The sequence below is a fragment of the Oryctolagus cuniculus genome, chromosome 12 (genome assembly GCF_051225735.1).
Source record: "Oryctolagus cuniculus isolate XC-2025 breed Fujian yellow rabbit chromosome 12, ASM5122573v1, whole genome shotgun sequence".
In the NCBI taxonomy this organism is placed as follows: domain Eukaryota; kingdom Metazoa; phylum Chordata; class Mammalia; order Lagomorpha; family Leporidae; genus Oryctolagus; species Oryctolagus cuniculus.
The window spans coordinates 90,660,697-90,675,672 of record NC_142878.1 but is presented as its reverse complement, the minus strand read 5'-3'; the positions used below and the strand labels follow the sequence as shown (position 1 = coordinate 90,675,672).

At 51.2% G+C, this 14,976-nt stretch overlaps 1 protein-coding gene across 9 annotated transcripts in view; it reads right to left on the bottom strand.

The window, feature by feature from the left end:
• The window catches only part of MAP2K5 (mitogen-activated protein kinase kinase 5), a 270,153-nt gene that overhangs the window by 30,694 nt on the left and 224,483 nt on the right, over positions 1 to 14,976 (bottom strand). For all 9 annotated transcript variants that reach the window (XM_089310609.1, XM_089310612.1, XM_051821809.3 and 6 more), the window contains 2 exons: positions 8,177 to 8,238; positions 5,334 to 5,379 (listed from right to left, as the gene is read on the bottom strand). In XM_089310609.1, the coding sequence (XP_089166735.1) occupies positions 5,334 to 5,379; positions 8,177 to 8,238 (108 nt within the window). The remainder of the gene's footprint in view (positions 1 to 5,333; positions 5,380 to 8,176; positions 8,239 to 14,976) is intronic.

Here is a 14,976-nt window from a genome sequence, read left to right as displayed (position 1 = left end):
ACCCGATGTAGTTTCACTCTGATTTTCAAAAGGGGCCGCCCAGATGCCCAATCTGTCAAACACCCTGGCTCACTGGGGGAACAACCAACCGCTATCTGAGAACGCAGGTACAAGCAGGTTTGGAAAAGCAGAAAGGCTACCAGTGACAATTTCATCGAGAAAGGTTAAACAAGTCCCCATCTCTTTGCAAGTAATTATATGTTTAAACAGATTTTTTCTGGGGCAGTTTGGTGTTTGTAAACCCCCAGACACCAGCACCTCTTCTCCAGGAAGCCTTCCCTCCTGCAGCTGCCGGGCCGACAGCAAGGAGGGGAACCCGAATGCGCAGTTTCCGTTCTCACCGGAGACCCGCACGCGCACCCACCATCTCAGTGGCAAACTGTGCCCCGTCTCTCTTCTCAGGAGCCTGATGGAAAGCCCAGACCTGAGGAGGCACTCAACGCAGATGGCCTGCTCTGGAATGCACGTGCTAATGCACAAAGTGACAGGCGTTATCCGGACCTCGGGAGGAAGCCCGTGTTTTTAAACAATTACTACGGCGGTATAGTAATAGCATGAAGACAATTTCTGCACCAGCTTGTCTCTCTGAAATTCTCTCTGCCACCAAACAGCTAGAACAGATAATAACTATTAGTAAATCAAACTCCTCTGCAGTACCCAGCTGTGCCTCACGCATTTACATACAGATAGAATGGGTATATGTTTTTAATATGTATGTGATAGGACTTGCACCACAGCCGAAGTGCATGCTACAAAGGAGGCGGAGAGCGGGAATCGGATCAGCATGAGATAATAAAGTGGCCTCGATAAAGTATTAGCCGGCGATTGATCTCAAACCGGGACGCTCTTCCCCTGACCTGATTGCTTACTATGCATAGATTCCATTAAATAGAGCTTAGACGAGGAAAGCTCTGGAAGGACTCTCAATGCATAGAAAGAGCCACGGCACTCTGAGCCCCAGGAGCGACTGTGTGGGTGCTCGTGGCTGCGCGCGCTCGGGATGGGTGGGGGGTGAGGGGGCCACCTGATAGCTGGGGGGTAGGGGGACGGGGAGCACTGCTGAGTTCACAGGAAGGGCCCTCCCCTCCCCCCATCCCGCTCTCCCGGCCAGCACCCCCAGCCTGAGCGAATGCCTCCCTCTGGTCCTGGCCACACAGCACAGCAGGAAGGGGGCGAGGGGGCTTCCCTGGCATTCAGGAACGTGGTCCTGTCTGAACAACTGGCCACAGACAGCTGCGAATTCCTTTTTCCAGGAAAACATGCAAACCTCCCCAAGCACACAGGCCTTGGGACATGATCTCAGGGGCTCCACCAGACTTGCTGATGTCACAGAGTCTCCTGGGTCAAGGCTAAAGACGATGAAGTGCGAGAGGATGGGTGACAAGGGGGAAGGGAAGCGGTGGGGCGCTCCAGGCTGAGCCATAGCGTGGCCTTGGCTACCAGAGGCGCCGAAAGGAAGACCAAGTCCTCAGAAGGAATTCGTCATGGCCAAGTTCACCATCTTCCTTTTAGTTAAAAACAGCTACACAGACACGTTGAATGGCATGACCAGACTTGAACCGCATCTCAGCGTTCCCATCTCTGCTTGTCTCTGTCCCTGAGCTTTCCTGTTTCCCTCGATCTGACTGCTGAAGTCTGGGACACGTTTCCCTCCCATCATCCCACGGGCTTCCTCTCCCCACTGCCGGGCAGAGGCTGGCTTCTCCCCACACATGTGAGGTCCCTGTGTGGTCGTCCAAGGCCTGTCCCCCGCCTCCTCAGAAGCGCCCCTGCCTGAACGCGTTTTCCAGAGTCTGCTGGTCCGTGGTTTGCAAGTGGCTCCTCTAACGATGGAGTCGCCGTCACAGGGCAGGTGCGTGTCTGTGTGTGTGTGCTGTGGGGGGGTCCTCTGTCTGGCTGCTTTCCCTTTGCTGGGTTTACAGCTGCCACAGGTTCTTAAGGAACTGGAGGGAGGCCACTCCCTCCCGTGGGTGGGGCCTCCCCCACTTGCGTGGGGGTCTGCCTTGTGGTGTGCGTGCTGCATCAGAGCCTTTGGACCCTGACCCCGCTACTCCGTCCACAGAAGCGGGTTTCCAGCTGGCGGGGAGAATGTCCCCCTCCAGCCCCTGCATTACCCTTCGTGGGTCTGGAGTCCCAGCAGGTCAGCACCAAAGGCGCTTCTGCCGCAGCGGTGAGAAAGGCTGGTGTTGCCTGGAGAAGCTCTGGGGCCTGCACACGCTCACGCCTGCCCCTCCTGCTCCCTCGGCCTGGATCATCCCCTTGAAAACACTCCCCACTAAGATTCAATCCATCTGACAAAGGCCCCTTTGAAATTTTATTTACTTATTTAAAATTTTTCATTTATTTATTTGAGAGGCAGAGAGAGCTCCTACTCCCTAAATACCTGCGAGACCCATAGCTGGGTCTCCAGGCTGAGGCCTGGAGCCAAGAACTCCATCGAGGTCTCCCGCGTGAGCGGCAGGAACCCAAGTATTTGAGGCATCAAGGCCGCTTCCCACGATCTGCATCTGTGGGACAATGGAGTCAGGAGCTGCAGCCGGGGCTCCAACCCACATGTTCTGATCAGGACACGGGTATCTAACCACCAGGCTAAACGCCTGCCTTCTTAGAACACACACAGCCTTTTCCCATTTCCCCAGGGGGACCCCACAGAACCCTGCGGTTCTGCTGTGACAGTCACTTCACTGTCATTATTCGTAGACCTGCAGTACTCTCTGAGCGACCATGTATGTGTGGCTTGCTCCTCTGTCTTCTACTGGGCCTAGCTCAGGGCTCTACAGGAAATGTATAAACTGCTGCCTCCTTCACTTCTTTCTTTAACTCTGACACCTATAGGAGGATGTAGATGCTGAAAATGCTGAGTGAACACCTGGCTGTAGCTTAAGGCTCACAGGCCAGAAAAGTGCGCCAGCTTGGGCCTCCCCCCTCCCACCCCCCACCGAATGGGAACATTCAGGGAATCTGTGGTCCAGCTTTGCGACACTTGCACCTGGGACAGGAAGCCTAACAACCATCGGAAGAGCACCCACACAAGACAAGGGACTTTAACAGCGAGGCAACCACCTGAGCTCTGAGGCTGGGGTTCTAAGACTGCTAACATTCCAAGACAGCCACGATGAAGACCTGATACTGGGTACAAGCAGTGACCCCACAAAACTGCGGGGGCGGCCGCTGTGTGCGTGGCTCACTCTGCATTCTCATTTGCTGAGGCTGGGACCTGACTGTGGTCGCTGGTCTCGGCCACACCTGGAATCCATGAGGCGCTCCCGCATGGTGAACCTGCCACTCTCAGGATTCCCGCCTGACCCCTCTGATTTGGAAACTGCAGACCCAGAGGGAAACCGCAACCATCCTGCGGGCCTCAGGGCTGGCGCGGCCCACGCTGCGCGGCCCATGCTGGCGCCCTGCTGGCTGCAGCCACCGTGCTCGGGAGATGAACGGTGCTTTCGGTGGGAGGCAGGGCCCCCACCCACGGTGCCAAATGGGCTCTACAATTTATGCATTCCAGAGGCGGCTCCCAGCTTCCAGATATAGGTTGTAGGCGGGGAGGAAAAAGGAAAAATTAAAGCCATTAATATGCTGGGGGAATAAAGAAACTGGCTCTTTAAGACGGGGTCCCTGGGATGTGCATGATTCGGGTTCCTCAACACGGAGAGACGATCCTCTTGGTCTTCCCATCCCCTCTGTGGGCCTTGATGTTTTGGACAAAGGCAGGCAGGGCTCAGGCCGCTCCCACTCCCCGCTGCTTCTGTGCTCCTCACCAAACCAGGGGCACTGCCACACCTCCCGGAGTAAATTCACTTAAAATCAAATAGTAAGCGTCATAAGAACTAACGCTAAAGGAAGTGGAGGATGGTGCTTCCTGTGACTACATTTTTCATGGGGTTTATTGATTTATGGATATGCATTAACTAAAAACGTGGGGCAGCACACACTGGGGTGTAAAGAGAGGTACGTGCACAGCCACACCCCCTTGCTTCCGCGGCAGTGTGCAGTTTGCCACCCCGGCGTGGTGTTCCACATCCATGCGTGCACCCACATATGCTGATGCGTGTGTGCGATCTTTAGCTGTTTTATCTACAAGTAGCCAGCTCCCTGCAGCAGTGAAACATGCCTCCACCCACAGATATCTGTTTTATGAAACCCCGTTCCTCTGTTTTAATGGCTGAGCTATCCAGCCATAGCATCATAACACTCGAGGTAAACGGGTCTCCGTCTCCTGAACCTGTTCCAAGTTCTCTCAGATGTGACTAACTGCAAGAATTTCCCGACCATCAGAGAGGCCCTCCCCACCCCCCCAAAAAAGACCAGTTTAGTCCAGACACGAGACTGCAGAGGTATGAACCAGAGAGGCTGTAGGGTGAACTTTAACCTTGGGTAGCCTCGCAAGCTGAGACCGAGCCCCAGGGGTAACTCAGAGCACAAAAGCAGCTTCCTGGGAAGCACGTGAAGCTGGACGGAGACATGCTGGTATTTTCTATTTGGCGACGAAACGTGCACCGTGCCCACGTGTGGGCCGTGCAGTGTCCGGGAGGACAGAACATAAAGGGTGAAGGCCTCTGAACTGCTCTCTGTAAAGTGCGCATCGTTTAAAGAGGTGTAGGTTGGCCGGGGTTTGCTCTCGCTGCTGTAATCCAAAGACAGGGAATGGCACACAAAGCATGAGAAAGAGTAGACGATAATTATTATTTACTAATGCTAACGTGGCTCTAACAGCTTGTGCACTGTCAAATCAACAATCTGCACTAAATGAATGACCATTTGGGAATTGTTAGGGAGACTCTGCTCCTCTCCCTGCCTGACGACAAACTGTCATTTGCAATCAGAGCAAGCTGCCTTGGAGCGGAGGAGGCGGCGCTGCAGCAGCCACGCGGCCGGCTCTTTCCGAGGGCGCCCCGCACATCCGCTCCCTCTGCATCTTTGGCGGCCAGTCTGATTTCATTCCACCTGATCCCAAGGACTCCACTCTGCACTCAGAATTTCCTGCGGGACTGCACTAAAATCGAACACGCTGAGCACCCTCTGTGCTGTCTGTCCTCTGGATTCTGGAAGGCGGAAGGAGCAAATGGGGAGCCAGAGTAACCTGCATTGGATCAGTGACCCCTGACTTAGGCACTGCAAACAGTTCCGCCAGGAGTTTCCAAACGGTGGTGCGTTGTAAAAAGTGCAAACCGTTAAACGGAGGCCCGAGCTCGCAAGCACATGCCGACTGAAGGAGACCACGTGGCCTGGCCAGGGCCTCCGGGTTTACAGAATCCACTTTGGTCTTTTTTAACAGATTATACAACATCAATACATAACTGGGGAACTCGAATGTGACTAAACTCACTTACCATTAACTCCTCAGGTGCTGGCCTTTCTTTTGGCTGTTTTCGCATGCTGTAGAAGGCAAAAAAACCCATCAACTTGCATTATCTGTATCACTTATAAACATGTGCTATCACTTCCACCACTATTTCCCCTTGAAATTTGTATGCTCTCAAAATCAATCATTTTTAATTCCTGGTCAAAGTACTGACATATATATTCCCAAAGCCTTGAATGAATCAGATTTCTGGGGATTTTTGCATTGGAAATGCAAAGTTTGCTTTTTTTTTTTCCTTAAAGTTACTTTGACAGTACAGATAAAGAAAGAATTTAAATTTATTCTAATTCTATTTTTGAAACTAATGTGAAGGAAACTAGCAGTAGTCTCTTCTGGACTCAGCTATCAATTTATTTCAGTCTTGGATCTGGGAAACAATTTTTTTTTTTTTTTATAATTGGGATAAGACAATACGCAAAGAAAGATGAGTGTCAAGTGGAATGAGAACACAGCTCAGTCCTTCCCTATCACTCTGAGTGACAAGCAGTGTATAAAAGAGGTTAGGAATCTAGATACCACTACAACATTACAAGTGGGTTATTACGCATTATCTAAACTCCCATTTATTTTGGCTACAATGCAAACTTGACAATTCATTAAACAGCTGTGGGACAGCTAGGTTTGTTTCAGCTGCTTAAAGAACCACATTTCTCATGCAAAATATTTCTTGGCTTCCACGCAATAGGTATGTATAATCAGTGGCTGCTTCGTGGGCTTAGCTATGCGAAGAGGCACCCACAAACAGGAGTGAGACGGCCGGGCTCATTAAGCCTCCCTGACGGCTGTGTTTGTCCTCAACCCAGAGTGCGTGTGGGTGGGGAGCAAGCCCTGAGGGCACACTGCAGCTTCTGTCCGCTGCAACGCTACACAGACACTGGTACTCTGGACCAGGCGTCCCCCAACAAACCGGGAGAGAACCCTTTCCTCCGCTCTCTGCATTTGCTTGACAGCACTTTAAAAAACAGAAATAGAGACTTAATGATCATTTGGTAAACAAGCACCATGGCTATCAGGAACCATGAGTGACACCGAGGACATGTGCCTTCCCTGTAAGTAGCCATGTGTACCTCTCACACACTGCACCCATCACGAGTCAGTCGTTCGGGCTGTCTGGCCAGCGGAGTTGGTAACGGCCCTCATCTGACACTTCCAGGGCAGCCCATCTCTTGGGAAAGCGGGGCTATTACCCACTATCATTCCAGTTTCGGCTTCGACATCTGTGCAAATTCAGTGCAGGTTCTCTCTCCCTCTGTCTCCGTTAAGACTTCTATCCAACAGCTGATGAAGGATCATGGACGGGAGGAAGGTAAGGCTTTATCTGTCTGTCTCCCAGGCTGCCCAGGTGGTCTCAGACCACACAGAAAGATATAGAAAATCCAACACCTCCAGGGCAGGCGGTGCCCAACCCAGGCGCTCCAGGCACTTTGCTCTGTGCTTTCTACATTTCAGAATGGGGCATTCCCGTGGTGGAGAGATTCCGAGTGTTTCTAGGAATTCCACATAAAGGAAATTATGAGAGGTCAACAGCTATTTCTGGACCTCAGCCTCTAATCCTCTAATTCCTTTCTAACAGGGCATGCTTTGGAAATCAAAAAATTTCAGAGTAAAAAAAATGTTTTTTAAATGCTACAGAATATTATACAAGTCTTTTAAATAAATAGGAACAGTGTAGATACAATTTTTTTTTAAATCAGGGATGGGGGTGGGAATCTCTCCCACACATATTTTTTTTCCTATGGAATATAAACCGTATGAGACATTTTTATTAAGAGGTAACATATTACACTTACTCAAAAAGGTGATAAAGCTTGACATTTATATTAAGGAATATTTCTTGGCTTCACTTTAGCGTAATCATCAGATGGATCATGGGGGAAGGGGCGGGCGGGACCACCGCAGTCGGGCAAGCCCGCCAAGGGTGGCTGGAGGCAGGGGCTGCCCGCGCTCCGCCAGAGGCTGAGTCTGGGGGAGAGGACCCGAGGGCTTTGCGGAGGAGGGAGGGGGGCGGAGGTCACTGGGGGGGCCTCCGGGCTGTCCCCCAGGTCTGTCCTCCTCTGGGCCTGGGGAACCCTCCTGCTGGGGGTGGGGAGGGTCCTGTAGGACAGGGAACAGGGTGCTGGGGGGGGAAGGGGTAACGAAACCAAGACTCCTGCTGCTCGGAGGAGAAGGCGCCCTTGGCTGAAGAGCGCCTGTTTCCCGGGGTGTGAGAGCTGGAGAGGGGGTGCCTGGGGAGCCCTGGATGTTAACCCCGTGGCTCCGTGTGCCTCGCTAAGGGTCTGTGGCTCTTCTTGATCTTACAGAAACATCCCAGCACACTGGCAGGGGGACCCCAGCACTGTGTTTACAACGGAGGCGAAGATAAAAGTTATTTACTGAAAATCCGATGAATTAATAAACTAGGCTGCTTCCACTAAGTGACAGGCAGTTTTATGGGTAACTTGAGGTTACATTAATAAAAACAAGCTTCATATGTCTGTTCAACAGGGGCTATAAAACTGTGTATTTCTTAAAGGAAAATAAGAAAAAAAGGGGGAGGTAATGGCAACAGTCTCAATGCTCCAAGAAGGAGGTTGCCGCCCAGCCGTTTATTAAAACGGGAAGAGCCTCCGAAGTACGTTTATGACCCTTTGTGTAAATAACGTTTACATAATTTAAACAATTGCTCCGGCTTCGCTGCCCCATCTGCCCAAGGCCCCCGCGTCCCCGCCGCCTCGGCGAGGGAACGGGCAGAGCCGCGAGGGGTCCCGGGCCGCGAGTTAATGGCATGTGTCGTTCACACGGAGGGCATGGCACGTTGGCAAACAGGCTCACCACTGAGTGATGAAATGTACAAATGGCTCCGAGAACTCTCCAACCGGAAGGACGGGCGAATCCTGGGAGGGAAGAAGAACGAGTCACCAAAAGTCACGGCCATTCCTTCCCCCTTGTGCCGTCTGCCACCCCCAGCCGGCCCAGCCCCGCCCCTGCTCGGCTCTGGTGGCAGGTGCAGGTGAAAACACCCCGTCTCAGGATGGTGAGAAACGCAAGGCCAGGGAGGGAGGCGAGGTGGAGAAAGGACAATGATAGCCACAGGGAAGGAAGGAAGGTAGGGAAAGTGTAAATGAGAAATTAATGATTATTTAAGTAACACACAAATGGTCTTGTAATTAACAAAGAGCTGGGAAATTATTCTTGTGTTGACCTTTGCTTCTTTTACTGGATTTGCTATTTATTTACACTTTCTTTTTTATTTACATTTATTTGTATATTCAGCTGCTCTTAATGGCTTGCCTCTAATGGACTCATTTGGGTCAGATTTTTTTTTTTTAACTTTAACAGAAAAGCTTTTCTAGGGGGAAGTTGTTAGGGAACAGGAATACCAGCCTATTCTCCTCGCCTAGGGGAACTCACCCTACAGGAAACACACACAAGGAGAAGCTCCCACTTCTGGCGTGGAGGTGGGAGTCACTCAGAAGAGCAGCAAACTACACAGCGACAAACCAGCGCTACCACTGTAACCCAGGGAGCAAACCCCATTAACGTTTGCAAAGGAAGGCTTTGAGAATTTAGGAGTTTCTCCAAGAGTGACAGAGAGCGCCACTGTGTTTATCGTGTAACAGCTCAGGAGGTAATGAAATTACACTGCAGAGTACTTTACCAGTCATCTCATTAGACCTCCAGTTGGAACAAGAGAGCCACACAAAGTAGGCAGCTGCAAATGACTCCATTCTCATCTATTCTCATTTGCTATTAAAAATACCTTTCGGCGGCTTTTTTCCTCCCTGACATCCCTCCACAAAGTGCCCCGCAAAGTATGATACATGCACCTATTTAAATTAACAAAGGAATGACTTATTTTAATCTCACTGTGCTTTGGAGTGCTCTGGCCATTTGGATGAGCAATATATCATTACATACAACCTTCCAGCGCTGCAGGCAAGAAACTCAAGAGCAGGCAGCATTTGGTGGGAGCCAAACAATTTCTCTAGCACGCAACTGTGTCAAATGCATGCATGTATTCATTATTGAGAACGAGAGGAAATAGCTTTGATGTAGTGGAAAAAAGAAGAAGATAAAAGCACCTCGGCAATATGCGTGCCATCCTCCATGGTGGCCGACAGATACAATGGCACAGCCCGATGTGATTAGTAAATATACATATAATTGCTGTGGCCAATTATCAGAAAAATGAGATCGGTAATTACAAGACAGAAAATTAACTAGAACTCTTATTAAGGCTTTGTTTCCGATTCAAACAATTTGGAAACTGCTGGAAAACACGATTCAATCAAAAGGAACGGAGTAGGTCAGGGCAGCCAGAAACAGAGAGAGAGGACGTCCTGAGGAGGTGAGGAGGAGGAGGGCCAGAACACGGGCGGAATGCTGTCTCGGCTTGTGCGTTCTCTGTGCCCTCTTTGGATCGGCTCTGTTCACCCAGCGGAAGAAGGGAGCTTAAGTAATTCTCAACTTAGAGTTCTCATCAGTAGAGAAAGGCTTCCGAGAGGAAAGGCAAACAAAGGGGAATGGGAGTGACATCAAATCTTGCCAAGCTCCAAAGGACCGCGAGCAGGCATTACGCAGAGAGGAGAGCACGGGAAGCAGGGGGCTAGCGGGGGCCGTCGACCCAACAGACACAAGGCACCCAGCAACACGACGAGCCCTCCATGAGGGAACGAGAAGGGCCGCAGAAGTCCCCTTGGTTTAAGAGCAACAGTAGAACAGGAGATCAATTTCAGTCCCGGCCTGGTCTAGGAGAGCCGTGGTCTATCACTGGGCTTGCGAGATGCTGCCGACCCAGGCCAAGAAACGACATTTTACTATCCCCAAACCATCAGTAAGAAGGCAGTCCAGAGTCTGGGGCGCAAGCACTATGGCCTCTGATGAGGCAGGAAGCCTCTCGCACTCCCCCATGGGATTTTTCTGTCGGTGTTGGAAGTGTACTGCTGAAGTTTCTGAGGAAACGTAGTATTTAGAAAACATAAAAGCCCGCTGTCTTCACGTGGCTGAATAGTTACCAAGAGCCTTACAATTCTGGAAGGGCCTTCCACAAAGATCTGGTATAAAACATGACGCTAATGTGGGCCTCATTTCAAAGCACGATACTGAGAGTCAATTAATGAATTATAGACTAGGCAACTTGATGAAGATGTCATTTGAACACGGGCGAGAAGCAAAAAACGGCGGAATGTGACATCTTGCATGGGTAGTTAATTTTATTTAAGACCTGATATTGTAGCCTGTTAAGTTCCTCGTATTATAAAACTAAGGAACACTGGGTGGTACCCATGAATAATTTATTTCACTCTTGAAAATGCCAGCCTGAGTCGACTTAGCAGAACCACAGACAGTGGATTCTTGTCTCAGCGGTGCCCGGAAAGAATCACTCATCAGACATGCGGGGAGCAGGGTGCAGACTTCCAACCTCGCGCGCCCAGTACCCTGAATTTTTTTCTGTTTTAAAATCCACGTCTCCCTGCACATGTCAGCGGAGAATGCCCTGCGCTGTGGAAGACTGAGGAGCAGGCAGTGGCCAGAGTGCCACCCACCCAACACATACACACACACACTCACGCACGTGCAAAGGACGCCTTCCAGGGCCTCCAAAGCCACAGACATCAGCAGCCTGTTAACTCACTAGAGGAAAAAAGCAAGTGAATACAGCCGAGAGTGTTCTCTGCGCTAGAGTTTTTAAGGGGCCCTTTTCTTTTTCAAAGTAAAAGCAGAAGTCAGTTTAGGTAGGATGTGGAAGCCCTCCAGGAATCTGCCCATTCCAGTCCGTGGGTGGGGGTGGAGGGAGGCGGCCACAGTGCACCTGCACTCCTGTCTGTCCCCCACCTGTACTCCCCTGCAGCGCCCAGGAAGGCGTCAGTTGCCTGGAGGGCACAGGGACTGGGAGCCACCCCAAGGCATTCACAGAACTCAGCAAAGTTCTTGCTATTACTTCTCAAAAATGCCCCTTGCAAAATACGGGGTTAACACAGGTGGAGGAATCCACTGGGAAGTCGTTCCACCAAGGACTCTCAGGGCTGGCTGTGAAGCCGACTCTAACTTGCTCTGGGATGTCGCGCTCTTTGTTAAGGCCCTGGGTGCCATGTTCCACCTTCAGGGCTTTTGTGGTGGGATGCGCTTCTGTTGACGGGAGCATCACCAGAAGCCTTAACCTGAGATCCCAGGCGCGCATCAGCGTTTCACACAAGCCGCGTGCACCCTGTCGTCAAGCAGGCAACTGTGGTATAAAAACCGCTGCCATAAACCATTTCTGCAAGCGATTCTGGCCATCAGGCAGGACGCTCTCCAGGTCTGAGAGGCGTCCCTAACTACCTGGTCAGCCCCTTCTTTGAGACGGCTGGAAGGTGGGCACGGTGCGCTCCAGAACAGCCAAGGACAACGGCGGAAAAAAAAAGTTTGAGTGATGCCTTTGCCTTGTGAGTAATGAACAGTTCAGGAAGGTCAACCCATTACAACGGAAACCGTTTAATTATTAATTATGCACAATCTATGAGCAAAAGGACAAGTTCAGAATGTTTAATGTATGCTAACTTCAACTGGACTCTCTCTGGGTATTTTGTTATTAGCACTTGTCAGCAAGGTACTCAGGCATAAAAAAAGGCAAGCAGCAGAAAACCTGAGTAAGGGTGTGTGTGTGTGTGTGTGTGTGTGTGCACGCGCGCACACCTGCACACTCACAGGGTGGAGGAGGGGAGAAGGCAGTGGAGGTCTGATCCCAACCGCAGCTGCTGGTTCACTTGCGGGGTCAAGTCGGCTAATAGTATACCAGTGATCTTGAGAGCAGGCAGCAAATGGAATACTCCAGATACAGAAAGCACAAATAAAAATGCTTTTGAAATGACTCACTTAAAAGGGAGATTGTTATTTTAAAGGGATGCTCTTTCTTTCAAAAACTTAAAAAGAAAAAGCTTTTTAAAAGGATCCACGTGGGGGCTGGTGTTGTGGCATAGTGGGTTAAGCTACCACCTGTGATGCCGGCAGCCTATAAACAGCGCTAGTTCGAATCTCGGCTGCTCCACTTTTGATCCAGCTCCCTGCTGATGCAACTGGGAAGGCAGCAGAAGATGGCGCAAGTGCTTGGGCCCCTGCCACCTATGTGGGAGATCTGGATGGGGTTTTAGGCTCCCGGCTTTGGCCTGGTCCAGCCCTGACTGTTGTGACCATTTGGGAAGTGAACCAGCAGATGGAAGATCTCTCTCTCTCCCTCCCTATAATTCTGCCTTTCAAATCTTTTTTCTTTTCTTTTCTGACAGGCAGAGTTGGACAGTGAGAGAGGCAGAGAGAAAGGTCTTCCTTTTTCCATTGGTTCACCCCCAAAGTGGCCGCCACGGCCGGCATGTTGCAGCCAGCGTGCTGTGCGAATCTGAAGCCAGGAGCCAGCTGCCTCCTCCTGGTCTCCCATGCAGGTGCAGGGCCCAAGCACCTGGGCCATCCTCCACTGCCCTCCCGGGCCACAGCAGAGAGCTGGCCTGGAAGAGGAGAAACCGGGACAGAATCCAGCACCCCAATCGGGCCTAGAACCCGGGGTGCCGGCGCCGCAGGCGGAGGATTAGCCTAGTGAGTCGCGGTGCCGGCCCTCAAATCTTTTTTTCTTTTTAAAAGTATCCATGTCATTAATTACCTGCCCCACTCCCCAGCACGGCACTGGTAACATCTGTATAAGCTCTGCAGCTTGTAACCTGCACCCCTGTGAGTTTCTTGGTTGTGATACTTTACTGTACTTGTGGGATGCTATCACTGGGGGAGACTGGGTGAACAGTGCAGGGAACCTGTCCATACTCTGACAACTGCATGTGAACCTAAAATGATGTCAAAATAGAAATATTAGAAAGGAAAAGGTGGGGGCTGGCACTGTGGTATAGTGGGTAAAGCCGCCACCTGGGATGCTGGCTGTTGCTTATGGGCATTGGCTCAAGTCCCAGCTGTTCCACTTCTGATCTAGCTCCCTGTTAATGGCCCAGGAAAAGTAGCAGAGGATGATCCAAGTGTTGCGGTCCCTACCACCCACACAAGGGAGACCCAAATGGAGTTCCTGGTTGCTGCCTTTGGTCTGTCCCAGCCTTGGCCGTTGCAGCCATCTAAGGAGTGAACTAGCAGGTGGAAGATCTCTCTCCCTCTGTCCACTGCACCCCTGTAACACTGCCTTTCAAATAAATAAATAAATCTTTAAAAAAATAAAAAGGTGAAGAGGCTATTCTAAAAAATTCACATGAGGTCCAGATTTTTAGCAGAACTCTGCTTTGTGTAAAGGAGAAACTTGGCACTACTCACATAGAAAAAGGTTAAGGAGGGGCTGGCACTGTGGAATAGCTGGTAAAGCTGTCTCCTGCACTGCTGGCATCCCATATGGGTGCCAGTTTGAGATCTGGCTGCTCCACTTCCAATCCAGCCCTCTGCTATGGCCTTGGAAAGCAGTAGAAGATGGCCCAAGTTCTTGGGCCCCTGCACCCACATGGGAGACTTGGAAGAAGCTCCTGGCTCCTGGCTTTGGATTGGCGCAGCTCTGGCTGTTACGGGCAATTGGGGAGTGAACCAGTGGATGGAAGACCTCTCTCTCTCTCTGCCTCTCCTTCTTTCTATGTGTAACTCTTTCAAATAAATAAATTAAATATTTAAAATTGCAACTGCTAACAATAAACAAGAAAAAAGGTTAAGGAATCTTTTTTAAAAAAAAAACAAGATTTATTAATTTATTTGAAAGTAAGAGTTACAGAGAGAGGAGTGGCAGAGAGAGAGGGAGAGGTCTTCCATCCACTGGTTCACTCCCTAATTGGCCGCAACAGCCGGAGTTGTGCCGATCCAAAGCCAGGAGCTTCTTCCGGGTCTCCCACGCGAGTACAAGGGCCCAAGGACTTGGGCCATCTTCTCCTGCTTTCCCAGGCCATGGCAGAGAGCTGGTTCTGAAGTGGAGCAGCCGGGACTCGAACCAGTGTCCATATGGGATGCCGGCACTGCAGGCAGCGGCTTTACACACTACACCACAGCGCCGGCCCCAAGGAACCTCTGCTTAAAAACAGCTCCTGAGGGCCTCACTGGATTCACAACTGAACATGCCAATGGCCCTGACCGTGATGGGGTGATGGGGTCAGACCCTGGCAGGGCACCACCATAAAGTTCTGCATAAAAGCAACACAAACATCCACCTCCCGGGCTGAAGACAATGAGCCTGGCACCGTGGGGCGGCTGACCCGCAAGCTGCGTTCTCCAAGGACCAGTGTTCTGTCCGGACGGGCTAAGATGTGCACCGACAGTAGCTCTGCAAGGCGGAGGGAACAGCCAAGGGAGAAGAGTGCAGGGCCACAAGTCCACTGAGGAGAGGGGCAGCGGACCAGGGACGCTGAGCTTCCCTGATGTCCAGACTGGGGACGCCCCACTGGAAAAGTCCATGGAACATTCCAGTTTCTGACAGACTGACACCTTGGGCAGCTCGGGTGGCAGGCCTGTCGGGTGCGGGACAAGCCATCAGGGTTGGAACGGGAGGGTGTGAGGAGCTCCCCCACCTTCGTCTTCCTCACTCCTAGAGAGCACCGCGGTGCGGAGACCTTGAATGCTGTGATCTGAGTCTGGCACCTGCTCCTGTGCAACACACACTTCTTCCAACCGCGACTGCACACACAGTGATG